Genomic DNA, 20,370 nt, shown 5'->3' on the forward strand with positions numbered 1-20,370 from the left:
GAAAAAGTTGGTCATGGCTATTATTGGTATTTCTGTAACAGCAGTGCCGCAAAATCGAAATGGCTTGCTCTCAACTCTAGTGGTATGGATTCTACAAGAGAAACACGTTGGGCAAAGATCCAGACATAAGCCTCTTGTGTGTCTGTGATTGCTCCATGGTGCAAGTGCTGTTCCAGTTTTTGAGGTCCATCACTGCAGTATCTGTCAGTAAAGACTGGCAATGTCATATCTAAGATCCTACATTGAACCAAGCACACCAAAGTACAGCAAAAGCACTCCATCAGAAGAAAAGAAATAGCGAAACATGCTCAGCCACGCCCGTCATCAGTGAGACACATATATCCGGTACACATTTCTCTCAGAGCATAAATAGAATGTTCAGCCTATCACTCAAAAAACGGCAACACCAAAGGGTTTTGTAGTAATCAAACTGTACACATCAATTTTCGGGTTGGGGCCAGATATGTAATCTCATCAGGCAAGTGAAGAAAATGTGAACACAACTATCATGTCTTGGGAGCCTAAACAGGTGTTTGCACCATATTGCACTTGGAATGTCTTCAGAGAACATAGAAGTAGTTCAACATAGCGTCACATTGCATTGGCTATTAAGGACAAATGACTTACCAATCAATTCAGGCTTCTTATTGGATGTTATCTGGTAGAAGATATGATAGCTTCTCTCAGCCTTCAGCTGGAAAGTGACTCTAGACTTTTCCAGCAAATCTGGAAAACAACAAAACTTCTTAAAACCATATACTTTTTCATATTTGCAACAGCAAATAATCATTCCTATTCTTTGTCTAAGGTAGTTGTGAGAAAAGTCAACTTACAAGTTTCTATGTCTGCAGAAGCCAGCTTTCCGGTAGTGCCGAAATGAATTCGGATGAATTTGCCCTGTTTCACAGTGGCATGAAACAAGAAACAGGTCAACGTTTTACATGCATCACAGGTCAATGTTCACTTTCAGGTTATAGAATATTTATCTTGCGTCAGCAATTTCATCAATACTTTGAGTTCAATCATTAATGGCAAATTAAATCATTATTCTGACTGTGATCTATGGGAGCAAAATCCCAAATGTTTACTGGAATACCCTGGGAGGACGAGAGAGCACTTTTTTTATATTTTTTTGGTCATTTACTTCCTGAAATCCTGCACATAACTAAAACGTGTACACGATGCCCATACTCGACTTCACTACATAGAAGGCAATAGGGCATGGGAAACCGTATTTGTGATAAAATGTTATCCATATGTATGTAGGTCTCGCTGGCTTTGGATGATCAATCACTGGGTAGTTTATTAGCGTCATAAAGGCATCAGGGAAGTGGCTTCACGATAGATTAAACATTAAGAAAGTGCAATACGTGGAGGGCTGGGCTACTGTATCCCTCACAGGAATAACAGGCAAACATCACAGGTTCATCATCTTCATGGATCACGTGGGAAAACACTGAAAATGGCAGCATAACGTAATTGAAGTACATGGGCGCTCTTTCTGATAGTTTTTGGCTGTTCATATGGTGTGTACTGTGGTCATCTCCTTCGGGTATCGCTGGGTTGATGTTTACTTTTTATGTTCACTTAGGGTACCTGATCGTTAGCAATTGAAGATTGTTACTCCTTCCTGCTGTTTTTCCGCTCATGCACCTGTACCTTCTAAAGGTTGTTTGAAAGTATGCCTAAAGTGGCTATTAAGTACATCAAGATTTTAAAGCATTAAGACAGAGGAAGGTGCACAGGATCAAGCATGCCTCCCCACCCCCCGAAGAACATATTGGGTGTCAGACTTACAACGATTCATATGCTAAAGATTAAAGCAATACTAACAGTTTCTGGGAGAAATGAATGCACTCCTGAAGAAGGCAATTACTGAAATTGTTGAAACATGTTACCTTTATAAAAATGTTAGAGACAAATGGTGGTATTTTAAAAAGCAAGTAATGCTCCTCGAATGTAAACTTTTAAAATCAAATATTTCTTTAGAGTGGGCACTGTTTAAGGAGCACTGATTAATCTCGTTCCTTGGTGGCAGGGTTTTAGTCTAGAGCAAGTGAAGTGTGAGGCTAGACACTAGAAAGATTGGTTTTATGTGATGATATTTCGTGTTATATGATGATGCGGGCCTGGTGCAGTTGTCACAAATTGAGGCATGGGCCATTTTGTGGCATATATACAGTAGTTTCAAACGAAACACATTCTCTTGGGGAAAGTAACTCCCGACCTGAACGCCAACTGTGACAAAAGCAAACACAAATACCAGGTCCAGTTTATACTTACAAAACGTGACGAGTTGTCGTTTCTCACGGTTTTGGCATTGCCAAAGGCTTCCAGGAGAGGGTTCGCAGAAATGATTTGATCTTCCAGGGTACCCTAGCAAGTCATACAACAACGTGAGATCACAATTGTGTTGCAGATGTTGAACAGCAAAAAGCAAATATACGGTGGTGATAATAGCACATTTCTGTATCTAACCAGGCTCACATCTGGTTATCGGAACACTACACAAAGTCTCACTCCCTGTTAGCATGTTTTCTTTCTTTCACATGAGGAGAGGGAATGAAAGAAAGACTTCTATAAACAAAGTCTTTCAATTTACCAAGATTTCTACAAAAAATATGTGTATTAACAGTATTTTATTAATTACTATCAAGAAATACAAATGTACACTGATCACAGACAGACAGACAATGCTTATAGAAAGATTCTGTAAACCACCCTGGTATCTCAGTCTTCCATACCTTGAGCAACAATGAATGAGATGAAGCAGTCAATGGTTCACCCACTAAACTCCAATTACCATTCCATTGGCGCACAACACTGGGAAATGCCCACGGTGGCACTAGGTAAAGTGCGGACCTTTAGTGGCATGTTTGACTCCTTGCTATCTTTTAATGCATAGGTAAACACTGTGCCTAACAACACACACCTGTTACTTGATCTGATCAACACAATCGTTTCCAACACGAGACAAAACGAGATAGGTCTCTGGTCCTGTTGAACGTGGACTACTTCATAAACATGTGTATAGCCCAGCCCTTGAAGACAAACAACTTAACTTGTTTAAAACCAGATACATTAGTCCTGGAACTAAAGAGGTTGGATCGGACCAGATGTTAACCTTCAAGAAGCTTTCACTCATTTCATGTTCCATTTGGGCTAGAACTTCCTTCCCACCTTATGGGTCTATAAGTGACAAGAACACAGCCCTATTTCTGCGCAAATAATGAGAGCATTGTAATCACTCATTTTTAAAATATTCATAGCATCCTATTATTATAGAAAATGCACACTGTAATCATCATCTCTGGGAAACAAAGCATGTAAACATTATAAAGGAAACACTTAAATTATTTATACATCTGTTATCTCAAATAATTGTTTTCAAATTTGAATTCAGTGATCAGATACCTTTAGTGCACTTGCTTCCTCTTTCTTCTTCTTGGAGATGTCTCCAACAGCTGCAATTGTTGCAAAGTATTGGATGACACGTTTTGTGTTCACAGTCTTCCCAGCACCGGATTCTCCGCTGTGAAAGCATTAGAATAAGTGTGTCAGACCATGCCCGTCAGCATACAAAATCAGCCAAAGCCCAGTGCCTGTAATAAAAGGCTCCGGCATGAAACAATGGCAAGTTGCCAAAACAAACCAAAAATATATTTACGTACATACTACAAAAAACTTTACTTAATGTAGCATTGATCTATCCAGCAAAAAGCAGAAAACTCTTCAGTATTAGTGACACTTAATTTTCAAATTAAACTCACATAAATACCCTGCCATAGAGAAAAGGTCCCTTAATATAGTGCAATGGGAATGTCTCACAGTGCTATGTAGCGAGAGTAAGGCCTTTGACATAGTACATAGTAACATAACATTGTACTGTGACACGAGGACCATTTTCTAGTAAATGGTGGCATACCCGCAGAATAATATGACATGGAGAACAATGCCCCAGGATTATATGTCACTGAGAATAGCTGAGAAAAGTTCCCCAACTTCACGCGTCATTACAATATCATCTCTAGAAATGCGGAAATAGAAGATGGTTGCCCTGGAATATTGTGGCAAGTGAATAATTGGTAGAGAAAACTCATTTTGGCGGCACATTGGCCTCGGAATATTCAACCAGGGAATTAACGCCCCAAGAATGCTATGTCTTGAGGCAATTTCCTCTAGTATACTGTAGCTAACATCACTGAACCTGAAAAGCATTCGCCAGAGCACTACTACAGTAGGAACATGCTTTCATGATCTTATCACAAGTGGCAATTGCACTAATTCCATCAAAGATGACAGCCATGTTTGAAGGCTCTCAGTCCCTTGCTATGCACACTGCCAGCATAAAATGGCGGGTGTCCCTGCAAAATCTGATGAAAGGGCTGAGAGAGTCATGCAAAGACCTTGTGCTGAAATGGGGGCCCCTGAATGGTTGGGGACCCGCTGCTGTACAGTGATAATGTGTGTATATGTTATACTGTTCCACCTTCTGATTACAAATGGAGTAGGTCACAAGGGCCATGGACAACTGGCTGAAACTTCCCAAAGAATGCAATTCCACTTCTGTGTAATGAAGCAAGGAGAGGCTCTATTACATTCAGGGGCCCCGAAAAAAGGGTCTTACATTTGACTATTGGTAGCTGGAGCATGGAAGGACGATGCCCTCTTCCAAGGTCCCAACTTGTTACAACCACATCCCTAGTGCTCCCCCTTACTAGCACGTCTCTGGGCACTAGTGCGGGGCCCAATGGTGACAGTATTTTCACTCTGCCCTCACGCCTGTTCAGTTCGCAGAGAGAGGGCGACAAAGCCCTACACCATGTGTTTGACCCCCTCTAAAAATACAGGATAATGGCTCGTTAAGGGGCCTGCTTTTAGGTTATGAGAGTCTGCGAGTCACCTGTTTAAGTGGCTAATAGAATGGTATGTCGGTGTGGCACCTATGCCAAGTGGTACACGAATCCCCTCCTACAGTTACAGAAGCCATAAACTTGCTGACTTTTCAAACGTTTTCCAACATCTCTATTTTTTGTAAGAAAAAGAACAAATGGACATCCCACACTTTAAACAAAAGCCACAGCACATTGGCATAGGGTAGTGTAAAATGGCAAGCTAGAACCCTGTGATAGGAGGATGCTTAAGCCACAGCACATTGGCATAGGGTAGTGCAAAATGGCAAGCTAGAACCCTGTGATAGGAGGATACTTAAGCCACAGCACAGTGGCATAGGTTTGTGTAAAATGGCAAGCTAGAACCCTGTGATTGGCGGATGCTTAAGCCCAGCACAGTGGCATATGGTAGTGCAAAATGGCAAGCTAGATCCCTGTGATAGGAGGATACTTAAGCCACAGCACAGTGGTATAGGTTTGTGTAAAATTGCAAGCTAGAACCCTGTGGTTGGAGGATGCTTAAGCCACAGCACAGTGGCATAGGGTAGTGCAACATGGCAAGCTAGAACCCTGTGGTAGGAGGATGCTTTTGCCACAGCACAGTGGCATTGGGTACTGTAAAATGCCAAGATATGATATGAGGAGGCTTTTCATGGTTGATTGCCATTATGTTCCAAGCACAGTGCTCCAATGACCATTGTCTGGTAGAGTTTACTCAACCTTAGCAATGCTTGTCGAGTGAACGGCATGAAAAAAGGGTGGTGTGATCAAATACCGAACCAATGACTACTGTTCCTTTAGGGTAGCCCTAATAGCGAAAGCTTTGACACACGTCACTATTTAAAAAGAAAAGCCTGCAGTAAACATCATAAGAGCAACAAAGTGACCTTATTGCAGCTTGCAGTTTGGTGCATGCAGCTGTAGTGTCTGTAGTTTTCAGTGTGGCATCCATTCAACAGGAGTCAGGTTTGTGCAGGTTGCTGCGGCCCACCTATTCGGAAATCTGAGGCTTTTTGAAAGTGGTGCCATATTTTGAGATCACAGTAGAAGAATGATTTTAGGAACCCAAACACTGATAGCAGGGCTCGTTGGTTATGACGTAGGGCTTATTTGTAATGCAACACTATTGGTTTAGCGCCTGCAGAGTAAAGTGTGGCATTGTGGAGGCGAAAGGGCCTCCAGGGCCTCTTAGGCTACATAGTTGTGGCTCACAAATAGTGCTGAGGTCCCACCTACTGAGGCTACATAGTTTTGGCTTACATGCAGTACTTTAGCGCCACCATTGTCTTTGGCTCCTTGGTGTTGCTCTTGCACCAAATTGAGGGAGAGAAGGATATTGTTATGGATATATGAGGTTTGCATGCAACAGACACTGCACACCGAACTGCAACAAGAACTGTGGCACCAGGGCAGTGCAGAGGATGTGCACTACTCTTGCATTTGGGTGTAGCTTTGGCTACTGAGGCTGCGTACCGGTCTCTCTGCCTGGGGCATGCATGGGGGGTTGCATGGCCGAATGAGTTCCTTCTAGCAAAGCGAGCCCTTTTGGCTTTTTCAATCTTTAGCTTGTCTGTGATTCAACCCTAGCAGACATGTGGTCCAGGCCGACCTGCTAACCAATATCACCTCTGCACAGGAAGAAAAGCAAACCCCAGGCATGGTTCTGCCTTACTGGACCTCATCGGTTAGAGAAAGACAGAACAAGACCCACCTCCAGCAAATTGCCAAGTAAACAGGATGCTCTGCTCTTTCAACTGAGACTCAAGCAGTACCATCTCGGCCTCGCTCTGCATGGCTCGACTATGCTCTTTCCCACACTTTCCTTCCTCTCACACAAGCTAGATGCCTGGCTTATTTGTGCAGTTACCTACATTCCCATAATATTGCCGAGGATGTTGAGAACAATAGTAATAATTGACATTCTACTATTTTCTAGTGCATACAGAAAGGTCAGAGTAAGAACTGTCATGGAAACTACATTTTCATATCAAATCTGTCCAAACACTTACGTGATCAGAATAGACTGATTCTCGCGATCTGTGAAAGCAATGAGAATAGGTTAGAGAGTCTCTGTACACAGTTCTGTGCAGGGCATCTGTACTAGTCATAACCTCCAGCCACAATCCCAAGAAATATGCGTGCATCGCCTAGCCTGCAAGAGTAGGGGCCCGCGACACGGGCTGATCATAGTAAACCGAGAACGAACCCATGCATTCGGTCATTCAATCATGGGCTGCCAAGACAACGCTGAAATACATTCCTTTGTGCTTATTTATGCTGCTATGAAAGACTAAACTCTATCGATTTACAAGCATGTCACCATCAAAGACAACATTTGCAAAAATTGACACCACTGAAGCCATCGCCCCATGCCACCAGTGGTGGGTTCTTAGCATTAGAAAATTGTTTTAGCTGGACGTCACAGAGGTACTTGTGAGATTTAGAGCCACATGGTCTACAGCGAGCTGGCAGCCAATGGCTAGTGTGCAAAATCTTCCCAGTTGCTAGAATGGTTATAGCCGCATAGATATACAGAAAGCATCAAATCACATCCGAACTACAAAAGTAAACCTTACCTAAATAAATCTCCTTCAAAGGTGTTCATAACCATATAGTAGCTCATGATTGGGTGCACATCAGTAGCAGACTTTCTGCATCTTATTTCATAGCACTGGGACACAGGGGCCTACCCAAAGGTTTGGTACAATATTACCAAAATGGCAGATCTAAGATCTACGTAACTCAAACCCTGGAGTGGCAAGAACCAGGCCGCTAACCCAGCACCACGCAGGCCTTATTGTGCACCGAGAGTGAATTGAGTGCAATGGAACAGGAGAAGAACCCCAACTGCAGATTAGGATGTGAAAGTTAGAATATGGTGGGGCACGTAAAGGAAACTAGGAGAAAAGCGGAACAATGATCAAGTAATGGTTGCATTTCAGTACAGATACAGAAGAGGCAAGCCTGGAGCTGAAGGGAGAGAAGCAACCGGCTGTGAGAACTGTGGGTGATACATGGGAGATTAAAGTCAATAAGGCATCAAAGACAGATTGATTGATTGATTGTAGCGGCACAGACAGGTGGGCTAGTTAGAAAATTCAGAATTGAAGCCCAGATGAATGATTGAAGCGGCATAGGCAGGAGGGGTACTTAGGAAATTCAGAATTGAAGCCCTCGTGACTAAAATAAGATTGACAATCGAGTTTGCATATGGTATAATCTGCAACTAAAAGCTGCAGGAAATAGAAGGAATAAGATAAACAAAGGGGCATGCCAACAACGCGGCAAGTGACAAGGGGCATGGAAAGGCGAGGACAAATAATAATAGAGGGAGAAAGCAGACAAAAGTGTATGCAAAGGATGGGGAATAACTGAATCCAGGTATTGGAGATGGAGATGTGCGGGAAGTGTAAATACACCCAGCAGCTAATTATGGACAAGCAGTAAGTGATACCTTTGTGAAGTGACTGAGAAAGAGCTGAAGAAGATGAAGATTGAGGACCATCCACACCGAAGTGGCATTAGATCAAGAAGCAAGATGTAATTACCACTATTTGACCCTCATATGGATCGTATACACATAGAAAACAAGGAATCACAAAGCAAATAGTTGGGAATCCCACCAGCATGGACACGCGGGAGTGCTGCAAGCATGGGTGAGACTGAACAGGACCAGTTGGAAAAAATCAAGAACCTATAGAAGAGTTCAGCAGATATACAGATACAATGTTTGATGAGCATAGAGGAATGCTCAGCATGACTGCAAGACAGAGGTCAGCTGTGATGGAGGCTTGAGCTGGGTGGAAGAGCCTTCTGTGTGGCCGGTCCTAAATTGTGGAATTCTTTGCCTTTGCAATTAAGAAATAGCATTGAATTTGTATAATTTAGGAAGGAACTTAAGACCTTCCTTTTCACATAGGTAGCTTCTCTCCCAGTCTCTCATTGCTCTTTCGGTATCTCCTGTCAGCGCCATGATGCCTTTGGTGACAGTGCACCTTAGAAGAGACGATTTTATTGATTGATTGATTGATTGATTGATTGATTGATTGATTGAGCGGTTTCAGCACCTAGAAATCAGACTAAAGTGGAAATCAGACTAACGTGTAGCGACGGATGCAGAGCACCGATGTAGAATGGAAAGTGTCAGTGAAGGAGTCATCAGGTTAATTCTTTTTAGATGAAGTAATATTTGAAATAGTTGAAGATGTGTCTCAAAACAAGAAAATGGTTTAAGAAGAGTTTGATGGGGGCTGAAGAGGGAAGGTGGAAGGAGTGTTTGTAGCTGGGAGGCTCTCAATCGTCAGCAGTAGGAGTGCTACGGATTAAGAATGATGTGAGCTCAGATTCACAGATAAGAGGATATAATGGGGTAGTGGCTCCGGAATGGGCAATAGGGTGGGAAGATGAAGTGTAAGGACTTTGGACAATCAGAAGGGAGATGAGAACTTGCTCCAGTGCTTCCCAATTCAACATAGATAGCTTGGGATTGTGCAAAGGTTAGCAGTGAGCCTAGATTGTGCAGGTGAGTTTAGGAGGGACCTTTGTGGGAGAGTTCAAAGGAACATAAGAGGTGAGAAGAGCTTAGAAATGTGGTCAGGAAGACCGAGCAGATGAGGTTACAACAGCCACAGAAGGAGAGTCAGGCGTCCAGCGATGCCCATGGTGAACAGACGGAAGAGGATAGGGAGTGGCTGAAACTCATGGCTGCATAAAGGAGGCAGACGAGAGGAGGTGAAGGAGTTGATGATCAAAAAGGATCATGAAAAAGAGGCAATGTTATGAAAAAAAAGGCAGGAAGGTACGGAAATAAGGTCTTACAGATGTAGGAAAGTGGGAGAAAACCTAGATAATTAAGAATAGATAGAAATGGAAAGGTAGATTGGGTAGAGGCACTGGACAGGTAAGGCATTTGCTGATGTAGGCAGGGGGCAAGCACACCAAAACAAGCAAGGGGGAGGACGGAAGGGGGCCAGTGAATAATGATGAAGTGTGGTGACTAGGCATGGTCGAAGGAGATGTAGAAATGACTCAAAGAGGTCACAGGGAGAAGAGGCTACACACAAAAGAAGTGATAGAAAATGACAATGTGTGTTTACGCGTGATATGATATGATATAGCATTAATAACGCGCCTATACACAAGTGTGCAGCAGCAGGAAGCCAGGGCAATGGGACTACTTGTACTAAAAAGGTAAAGAAAAATTCAAAGATATAAAAGTAAGCTGATAACAGATCTAGCCATCCATGAATCAATGGAGATAAATGGAGCAGAGGATAAGGGATACAGCAAGTTTACAGGACGGCTCAAGTGGTACGCAGTGGGACAACGGAACACAGTAGGTATAAGTGATGCCATAAGGAAAAGCAAAGTCATAGATAAAAAGAAATGGTACAGGAAGGAAATCTTGGTGCACTTAAGAACATCTAGGCAGGGAAGGGGGGTTCTTTGTCATAATCCTGACTGCTGAAGCCAGCACCGAAAAAGGACACATTTTAGGCTAATTTTGTGCTGCCTTTCACAGGCAGGATTAGGACAATTTTAGGGCGGTTTACCCCCTCTTCCCCTGTCGAAGACACTCCCCCACCCACCCACCTTTGTCAATCAGGGGTTTCACCCCACACCGATGCCACAATCATTCTCCTGCCCCTCCATCCCCGCCACAATCAATGCACCCATATCCCCCAACTCTCCCAGACACACACACACACACACACACACACAAACACACATGCATGCAAACATACAGACACTCACATTGTCCCTACATCCGCCGGGCCTCAGTGTTCACCTTCCAGCCCAGCCACACCTGTCATAACCCGCATGCACTCGTGTGTGTCGCGGGTCGTGGCTTGTGAGACAGGCGGGCTTGCATGATCTGGTATTCTGTTTTCCCGTGTTCAAAAGACCCAATACTGGGAAGTAGTGATAAGAGCAGACTGATGTGACCCAGAACCAGTAGGCACAAGCAGGCAATGTTGTTTCCCTTGATAGCATTTACAAATGGCTCTGGGGAGAAAAGAGACCTGGCCAAGGTTTTAAAAAAAATCTAGGGCACCAATCATGCCTTTGATGATATTCTCTCTGGTAATTCCACCAAACTACTTTACCTGTACCGCATACGGCAAATACCAGGTACCCGGAAAGGTCTGCATGATTCCAAGTCATACAGACCTTTCTCTTATTCCCCATTTTGGAGTTCCATAGGACTCCATAGGGTCCTATATTTACCACATGCAGTGTTTACCATATGATGTACCGCTTTTGTGTGGAGATAATTTAGCTCACACAAAAGCCGGTGTTAAAGGACAATGATAACAAATAGTTGGTGGTGCAGTAAAATATCTGGTTGCCAGATGTTTTACAACTACCCCAAAACTTGTAATCAGGCTTTCCTGTTTGGAGACAACCTTTCGGAATGTACTAGGCCTCACATAGGCAGTGAATTTGGTACTCTGATGAGACAGAAGTTGCAGGCACCTCCCAAATCAGGTGTAAGCATTGGTTCCAACTATGCATTAGGATGCAAAGAGGAGATCCTGAAAGACATGCAGAGGGGAGATCCTGAAAGACAGGCAGCCGCCAGGAAGGGGCGCCACCGAAAGAACTGCTGGGAATATGCCTTTTGATACATTGTTAGCAGACTGAGAAGAAATGACTGACCACAGCACATGTATTTCAATTTCCCTATTTACATTACCTACCAGTTAACATGAACTGATAGGCATTGTCCGAGATGGAGAAGATGTGGGGAGGGGCCTCCTGGCGCTTCTTGCCTCGGTAGGCATCCACCACTTCGGGGTTGTACACCGGCAGCCACTTGTAGGGGTTAACGGTGACACAGAAGAGACCCGAGTAAGTCTGCAGGAGGGAAATAAGAGGAATACCTTAGAGCCCCATGCATGACGGAGACGCAAGATCTCATTCCCTCTGAGCCATACTTACGTAGATCATCCAGACTGCGTAACGATCTTTGAGGTTAAACAGCACGGCGGGCTCGTGGAGGTGGGTTAGCATTGCCATGTCTTCAATTTTGTCAAACTTAGGCGGGTTCATTGGAAACACGTCATCTGCTTTGACTGTTACAGTCTAAAATGTAGAAAAAGGGAGAAAACCAGAGAACTTCAGGTGGAGCTCTTCCACCCATCGTAATGCAAGTAAAGCCAGGGTGACGCACAGAAGCTACATTTATTTCAATTGGTTAAAAAGATGAGTGTTCTTTTGCAGAGTAGGAACAATTCAGGGGTGTGAGGGATTTTTGGAAGACTGAATCAATCACGGGTCTGTCGCCATTTGTAAGCCCCAGACTTTTTTTCTATTTTTTTCCATTTTGGATTTTTTTTTAGTAGGGGTCAGCCCAGTTTCATATATGGGCTCCTTTGTTGCTTTTAGAGTTTCTTGGGTAGGCATTTAGATCCTAACTTCTGCAGGTATCCGTGGATGATGTATACCCAAGTTACAATGAGGTGCCAATTTAGACCCCTTATGATGTCAGCTTAAGATGTTGATATCACACCACACAATTAAACACAACAACACAAATAGTACATGTTTTTAGATGCTGAACTAGAAAGAGCTTTGTGGTGGTTACTTTTGAGTTCTTCAAACTGCCATTCTATGTTTACATTAATGAATGTATTTCTAATGGGTTCTACTTTCTGTGATACTCTTTGCAATGGCCAATGGTAGGTAGGCCCCCATCAGTGATCCCCAGGGGTGCCAGTGGTTAATTTACTGCCCAGCTTACGATTGACTAGTGGGCTTTGTAAGCGAGATGTTCTATCATGATACAGCACCTGATATCACACTGAAAAGAAACAGCATTTTATGCCAGTGGCATTGTAGAAAACATGATCGTGAGCTATCGTAGTCTTGTGACGCATAACAAGGACAGACAATATTTCAACGCGGGCCTCCACTCTTTCATGGAGAATGATTTGCCCACGTATCTATGGTGAGAAGATGATGATTGCATCACTTTTCCAATTGTAACCGCTCGTGACAGAATCTACCAGCACTTGCCAAGCATCCTAGCTTTGCAATCTTTTGAGAGATTCGTGTAGGCCTATATGTTGCTGTCGCTAAACGTAGAACGGCCCTTTGAGTACAACTTCATTTAATGTGAAGCCACAATCTTGAGCCACATGTGTCATGGGAGACTGCTGAACTCACTCAAAAGTATCATCTACCACCATCGCCGTAAAATTCTGCAATCGCTTACCCTCTTGTCGTATGTTTCCACGGTTGTTTTCCCGCCTTCCGTGCCCTTGGTTTTTGCCTTGACATAGTCTTCCTTTGCGTCAGTCACGAAGCAGTAGGTTTTTGCATCAAATGGCTGGTTCTGGGCCTCGATGCGCTCCTTCTCTGACTTACGGAGGAATAAAGCGGCCACCCCGAAGGCCGCCATCTCGGCGTCACTACTCATGGCTGCAACTGTGGGCAAAGCAAGTGGGCTACTTACAAATGAGTAGTAAAAGCATGGCATGTCTGCACCGTACACTTATACGCGTCTGCATGGGCTGCTCGCAGGTAAATAACTTACATATTGTGAGTCCACTTTGACAACTTTTAGAGGCCCTTATCACTTCCCAAACTAATCTTCAAAATAAGAACACCATACATTAAAATGTAGTTACGTACTCACGCACACACACTACTGCCAAAACACCCACAAACACACTGCTAGTAGTGCCATGAAACAGTGGTTAGAAAACATAGATATCATAAATGTATTCATATATACAGAAAACTAAACAATATATATTATGCACTATCACCACAGGAGTGGTCCCCTGGCGCTCTGGCGGATCTGAAATACAGAGGGCAGGGGGTTGCAGGGGGAGAGATAGTGGGGATAAGTGGGAAAAGTGCAAGGGAGCAGTGATGTCCTGTTGGCAGCCCATACATCAAGTTTTGCCACACATATTATTGCATGGTGGCGATATATTGACGATGTTTTCGTCATATGGAAAGGTACCGAGGTTGAATGGCAATTATTCGTGAAACTTCTCAATACTAACATGTCTAATCTGAGTTTCACAGAATGCCACAGTACGACCAAAATTGTTTACCTAGATGTAGTGGTGACTCTTGAGAGAACCGGTTTATCTACAGCATTACACAAAAAACCGACTAACACTGGCCTGCCCCTACATGCTACCAGCTGTCATCCCACATCATGTAAACGCAGTATTCCGTACGGGGAATTCATCAGATATCGCAGGAACTGCACAGATTTAGTATCTTTTGATTATCATTGTGCCCAGGTAGCCAAGGACTTCATTAAACAAGGCTATGAGCGTAGAACCATCGAACAGGCTTACACTAAGGCACGTGGACTCTCCAGGGATTACCTACTATACAGTATCAAGCCCCCCAAAACTACCGTCAATGATGACCCCCGTCTGATTGTCACATTTGACAATGCTTCCAATCATGTTCGCAAAATTATAGAACGTCATTGGCGAATTCTCATCATTGACAAGGATTTGGGTCCTCTTCTCTCTAAACGTCCCACCATTACATACAAACGTGTACCCTCACTCAGGGACAAGTTGGTTTCCAGCTTTTTGTTACCCATCAACACCAATCCATCTTATTTGAAATCGCTGATGGAATCTCCAATAGGATTTTCAAAATGTTGCAAATGCAAGGCCTGCATTCATGCCATTTCATGCAAATCCTTTTTGCATCCGGTCACCCAATGTCATCAGCCGATTAGATACTCAATGACCTGTGATACCACCTTCGTGGTCTATGTGCTCTCATGTCCTTGCATGAGATGGTATGTCGGGAGCACTACATGTAAGCTCAAGCTGAGAATATTACAGCACCTTAGGGCCATCAAAAATTCCGATCCCGCATACCCCATGGCCAAGCACTTTAAAGAAAAGCACAATAATGATCACTCTTTACTCAAATTCTTTGCAGTGGCGCACATTCCTATCCACCCTAGAGGTGGGAATCGTGTGCTCAAACTGAGACAGCTAGAAACCAGATTTATTCTCGATTTTGACACCAAGTTTCCTACTGGTCATAACCTTGACGAGGAGCTTCATACCTTTTTAGGTACGTAGCCTCTATCATGTGCGATTCATTTATTTTAGATTGCTGTTCTCTCCATCACCTATGTATTTCTGCATATTTTCGGATTAGTTTATTACATTCTTTATACTTATAATTAGTGTTCTTTTAATCTCTTGTGTTTTTCCTTCCGATTTTTTATTCCACAAACATGATAGGCTATCCCTGCTGCTGTATTTCCCTGGCTGTTTTGTGACCCTATTACACATTACACACTTCCTATATATATATATTCTTCAGCTGTAGTCCCGTACATCTAACTTCAGGTGTTCTTCAAGACCTTTTCCATTATGGCCATCTGGTTTTGTCAATATTACCTTTTCAAGTTTACTTGCTCCAGTCTGGGTATCATGCTAGCCTCATACTATTGCTCATTGTCTTAGCTGGCATACCATCTTCCAGTCAAATGTCTTGAATTTTTGTTCGCCATACCTGCTTACATAATCTAGCTGGCCCACCCAACATTCATGCCGCCTACCAATGGATTAGCCCTTGCACTTTTGCTGTTAATGCTTTTGTGATTTTGCCTCTTTGCACATGTATTTATGCGATCTCTGACCAACTTGCACTTGCACTTTATGTCATCTTGGGCCAACAAGCGTATTTCTGCTCATATTATTATGGTACATTGTTTGTTGCTCCATAGTCCTTTCCTGCTAATGCTCTTTGTGATTTTGCCTCTTTGCACATGTATTTATGCGATCTCTGACCAACTTGCACCTGCATTTTATGTCATCTTGGGCCAAAAAGCGTATCCCTGTTTATATCAATATGGTACATTGCTTGTTGCTCTATAGGTTTTTTTTAACATAGCTCTAGTGTTGACTAATTTTTATCATGACGATTTTATCTGTTCATAGTTACAGTTCTCATGACAATTTTATCTGCCCACAGCTACAGTCTTCGTATTGTTTGTTAACTGACTTGCACTTGCACTTTATGCTATCAGGACTTTTTGCGATCTTGCCCCATTGCACTATTTTACATGCTGCTCTTGATTAATTCGCATTTGCACTTTATGTTGATTGTGGTCAAAATGTACAATATCTATATATTAATATGATATCTTCATTGCTGCTTCTTATGTAACCACCCAAGCCTTTCAAGCTTTGTCTGGCCTTGTATCTTGGCACTGAGCCTTCCGAATAGCTTACCTGGACCAATGAGCTGTTATGTATGCTATTTTACATACTTTTATGCCTTGTAAATTTTTAAGTAATATTGTTTAATTTAATAACCAGGTTTTTCCACCTGAATTACATATTGGATCATCTGGTTCATTGGAAGACTGTATGGCCCCCCATCTGTTATTGTGTACCTGTAGTTTTACTCAGGACCATCTATGTATTTCATTGCTGGCCCATGCTGATTTTCCATTTAAACATGGCCGCCATTATTACAGTCTTCCAGAGTACCTTCCTTTAACTAACACAGATGATGGACTACATGCCACTACTATTTGTACCTTTCTGTTCTGTTGTGCCACGTGATCAAGCGCTCAGTTGAGCGCGAAACGCGTTGTGGTTTGGGCCGTTTACCAGGCGTCCTGCCTTTGTCTGTCTTGCTGTGTTTCCCCCCCCCCCCCCCCCTCTTTAATTTTGTCCTGTACATTGTATGCAGGCTTTGTTTACTATCTAATTTGATTAAAGTTATTACCCTATTCTCACGTGTGAGCCTCGCATTCCCTTCTTGGGTCCTCTCCCACCCTGGGATCGTAGGACCCTCCCCAGTTTCACGGCGAGTGCGGTCCGCCCTGTCTCCTCTAGTTTTCTTTCTATATATATATATATATATATATATATATATGCAATGATACAGTAAAAGTAATGCATCAAAAAACCTTCTACATGAAATGTGTGAGCAGGTAATTTTAGCTAACAAGTCACATATGACAGAGTGTCACTCACTAGTCATCTTTGAAATGTCACCTCTTGTTCAGAGCCAGTGAGCAATGCATTGTGGGTATGCAAATTAGCAGAAAAGCTAGTATCGTTTCTCACAAAAAATGTATTTGTCTTTTATGGCAAAACTATGTTATATTTAGGTTTATCAACCCAAGACAGACAGCTCTAAAGATCAGCCACATACACAATTCACGGTTCAGGCGTCAGGCTAGACCACAGGACCACAGGACTTCATTTTAGAGAATGTTCTGCAAAAAAATAGCTTAATTTCATGACCATCATTTCACAGGGGCCAGTCCTGCTTTCCTTAGCTTGTGCATAACCACATTACATATGAATGACGCACAGACTCTACTGTCCTACAGAGGCGTCGCTAGGGAGGGTGTGGGGCGGGGCTATAGCCCCGTGTCTTTTGGTTGTAACCTCAGAAAGAAGCTCAGGTGCTACAGCCAAAAGGCTAGCTAGCCCCGCGTCCCGACAGTCCCGACATTAGCCTAGCCTCGGATCTTTTCCACACGCAGCAACGCCCCCACTGTCCTCCATTCACTGCTGTTACCTACTAGTGCGGCCAACAGTATCTGTGTAAAGAAGCCTTGCGTTTAGCATTGTAAATGGGCATGCAGTGAGGGTCCCCATGGCATGACCCCTCTGGGCACCATTGTGCGTTCGGGATTTATAAAGTGTGAACCTAGCTAGGAAGCAACGAGCGCTGAAACCATCAGAACAAAGTCGCCTGCTTTCACAAGCTGGGATTCGTGACTAGTTGTAACGCACTGTATGAGTAGCACTTGGGTGTATTGTTGGGGAAAGTGTGGCAAATGGTGCATTTTAGAGCACATTGGGCCAGTAAAGCAAACTGCCAGCCGCCGACTACACAAAGTCATCATACTGGCCTCTACTGGCCACAATGCCCTCCCAGGCTGGCCCTTCAGAAATCGCCTTCTATAGGCCCAGTCTCAAGCTGCCCATCACTAGAGCTCGTCACCATGTACCAGCAGTGGCTGGAACACTGGCTGCTCAAGGGAGATGATGGATCGGCCAGTCAGAGAGATTGTGACATTTTGTAGAACAGTTTTTGCCCACAGCCCCTTCCAATAACAAGACGTGAACAGGGATGATGGGCCTGATTCATGGAAGTTTTACTGTGGTGCAAAGTGACGGGGCACTGGTGCAAAGGGACTTTGCTCTACCAACAAACAACCTGACTTACAGAGCGGTGCAAAGGGTATGTTTGCGGTGCAGTCACTTTGGCCCATTTAGCACAGTTTAAAGAGTACTTTTGCAGTGCAGTGACTTTGCACCGCACTAAAACGTCCATGAACAGGCCCTATATGTCCTTTTGGGCTGCGTCTATATTTGATGACATTTGGTGTGGCTGGCATGTGGCGCCACTGCTCCGCTGACTGTTGCGAGCTATGCCGGACTGTCTGCTCGTACCCGGTTAGCGAATGTCGCAAGCACATCTGCCAGTCACTGTGAGAGTGAGGCAATCATTGCAAAGTGCAGCAAGTGCAAGGATACAAGTGCACCGAATAGCAGGCAAGACAATGTAATTTCATTGCATTCCTCCTATACAGTCTCTCCATACTTTAAATGAGCTCCCTATCTCTGCATGGCGCAATGGTCCTCAGATCCCAGTGTTTGTCCTGCTTCACGCATGTGAATCCTGTAACTTTCTTCCTCTGGATTCCCAATGTTTTCAAATGTCACTGATCTGCTTGCATTCACGTGCTGATTCTTTGCATATGGGCCCTTGCAGATAGGCCCGGGCTTGATCTACCCTATCCAGCTTCCTTCCCTCCAGCGCTGCGCACTTGGCGCGCGATGAGGCCCGCGTTTGTTCGGCCGGGTACCATGCAGCTACTACATCCTGCATGTACGTTCATTCAAAATAGAACGGAGCTCTCAAACTCTAGACTGTTGACGTAGGGCTGCGTGCACATTGTACAGCTGCTACCTTCCCTTGCATAGCGCGGTGCCCCATAGAATACAGCTGAGTCCCACAAAAATTCAGTCCAGCTGTGCACATAGTCTTTTCCAGCTCAAGACATCTTGAACCTCTAATCTAGCAATGCAACTTCTTTTAACTGTCTGCACTCGACTTTCCTCTCTACTACCACTGTTATGCTTCTTTCTTTTGTTTTCTCAGATGCCTCACCCACCTACAGTGCTTAGACACCATAACATATTGCAGGAGCTACAATACAAATACAAGATAACATAACGTAACGTGTCAATACCATCATGAGTGGGACTGTTTGGGCTTGAAAGGAGCCAAACTGTGGGGTGTGGTCACACACTCTGCCCCCACTTGCTACTGGCGTGGCCCATGGCATTGTACATTATCTGTACCAGATGCACCCTCGCCAAGCGCTCTTATCAGGGTTGGTGGGTGGGGGGGAAGCTTGCTGCAGCTAGAGCATTCACCTGCGGCGCGCTTAAAGGCGAATTGATGAGCTGGAGCAGTGGAGGACCATTGACCAACAAGAGCGCACGCATCAACATTCAGGCACCGAGTGCAACAATTACCTTCCATTGCTGCAAAACTGTTTCTACTCAGTGGTGCAAATAACACGTTTATCAACAAAAGCATCCAGGTCATGCAAGAACAGGCACGACTTGCCGCACCCTGTATACCATAATGTGCAGGTAGCATGCGAGCCATGCACTCCGGCCGTATATATAGTAAACACAGTGGGTAGAGCTTTGTAAACCACAAAAGACACGTGATGGAGCATGGGTATCGCATACTATATGCACAGTTGGCGACATTCTGCAAAACATCTGTTCCATAACAGGTGCAAATCTGGAAACACTGGAACTCGAGTTCAACTCACGCCCAGGATATCCACAAAGGCTATTGGGAGCAGCGTCTCAGAGCAGCGGGCAGAATTGGAGGCCACCAACGAGAACTGTGCCCGCTGGGACTGCAGGGCTCTCTGCCAGCAGGGTCGGAGTGGGGCATAAAATTGTCTCGGGCACCAATGGAAAATTGGCCCACCTTTGCAAATGGGAATTCATTCCTTTTGCGACGCTGTTCGAATAATACGGGGGGGGAGAAGGGGGAAGGCTTTTCTACAAATGTGATGTACGATTTGAAGAATATTTTTTCAACAACACTGGTGAAAACTATTAGCCGCATAGTGAAGTAACTCATCAAACTGGCCCATATTGGCTAAAAAAGTGATCAATTTGGCCCAAAAAACTGGCCCACACAAGCATTTTGGGTTTTTGGTTTGGCCATGCGTCTGTTGCCCTATAGGCCGGTCCGAGCCTGTCTGCCAGTACCAACTTCCTCTAAGACGGTCATCATTAGCATGGCAGATGCCATTTCCTTCTTCACTCATTCCCGGGCAGCCTTCGGTGATGGCAGCTATGCCCGTGTGCAGCCGGGCAGCCTTCGGTGATGGCAGCCATGCCCGTGTGCAGCAATCCTTCCCACGCGCAGCGGCATACGCCTAGAGTATGGGCGAGGCACGCAGCAGCATATCCTG

General features: G+C 44.1%; 1 protein-coding gene across 1 annotated transcript in view; it reads right to left on the reverse strand.

Moving 5' to 3' along the window:
- LOC138582826 (myosin-3) overlaps positions 1-20,370 on the reverse strand; it is a 78,213-nt gene that overhangs the window by 57,657 nt on the left and 186 nt on the right. Inside the window, exons 2-9 of the mRNA XM_069654490.1 lie at positions 13,111-13,322; positions 11,835-11,978; positions 11,594-11,750; positions 6,902-6,929; positions 3,415-3,532; positions 2,284-2,376; positions 834-897; positions 628-726 (exon numbers count right to left, since the gene is read on the reverse strand). Coding sequence (XP_069510591.1) covers positions 628-726; positions 834-897; positions 2,284-2,376; positions 3,415-3,532; positions 6,902-6,929; positions 11,594-11,750; positions 11,835-11,978; positions 13,111-13,314 — 907 coding nt within the window. The 5' untranslated portion in view covers positions 13,315-13,322. The remainder of the gene's footprint in view (positions 1-627; positions 727-833; positions 898-2,283; positions 2,377-3,414; positions 3,533-6,901; positions 6,930-11,593; positions 11,751-11,834; positions 11,979-13,110; positions 13,323-20,370) is intronic.

The sequence above is a fragment of the Ambystoma mexicanum genome, chromosome 3q (genome assembly GCF_040938575.1).
Source record: "Ambystoma mexicanum isolate Mex_15411 chromosome 3q, UKY_AmexF1_1, whole genome shotgun sequence".
Classification (NCBI taxonomy): domain Eukaryota; kingdom Metazoa; phylum Chordata; class Amphibia; order Caudata; family Ambystomatidae; genus Ambystoma; species Ambystoma mexicanum.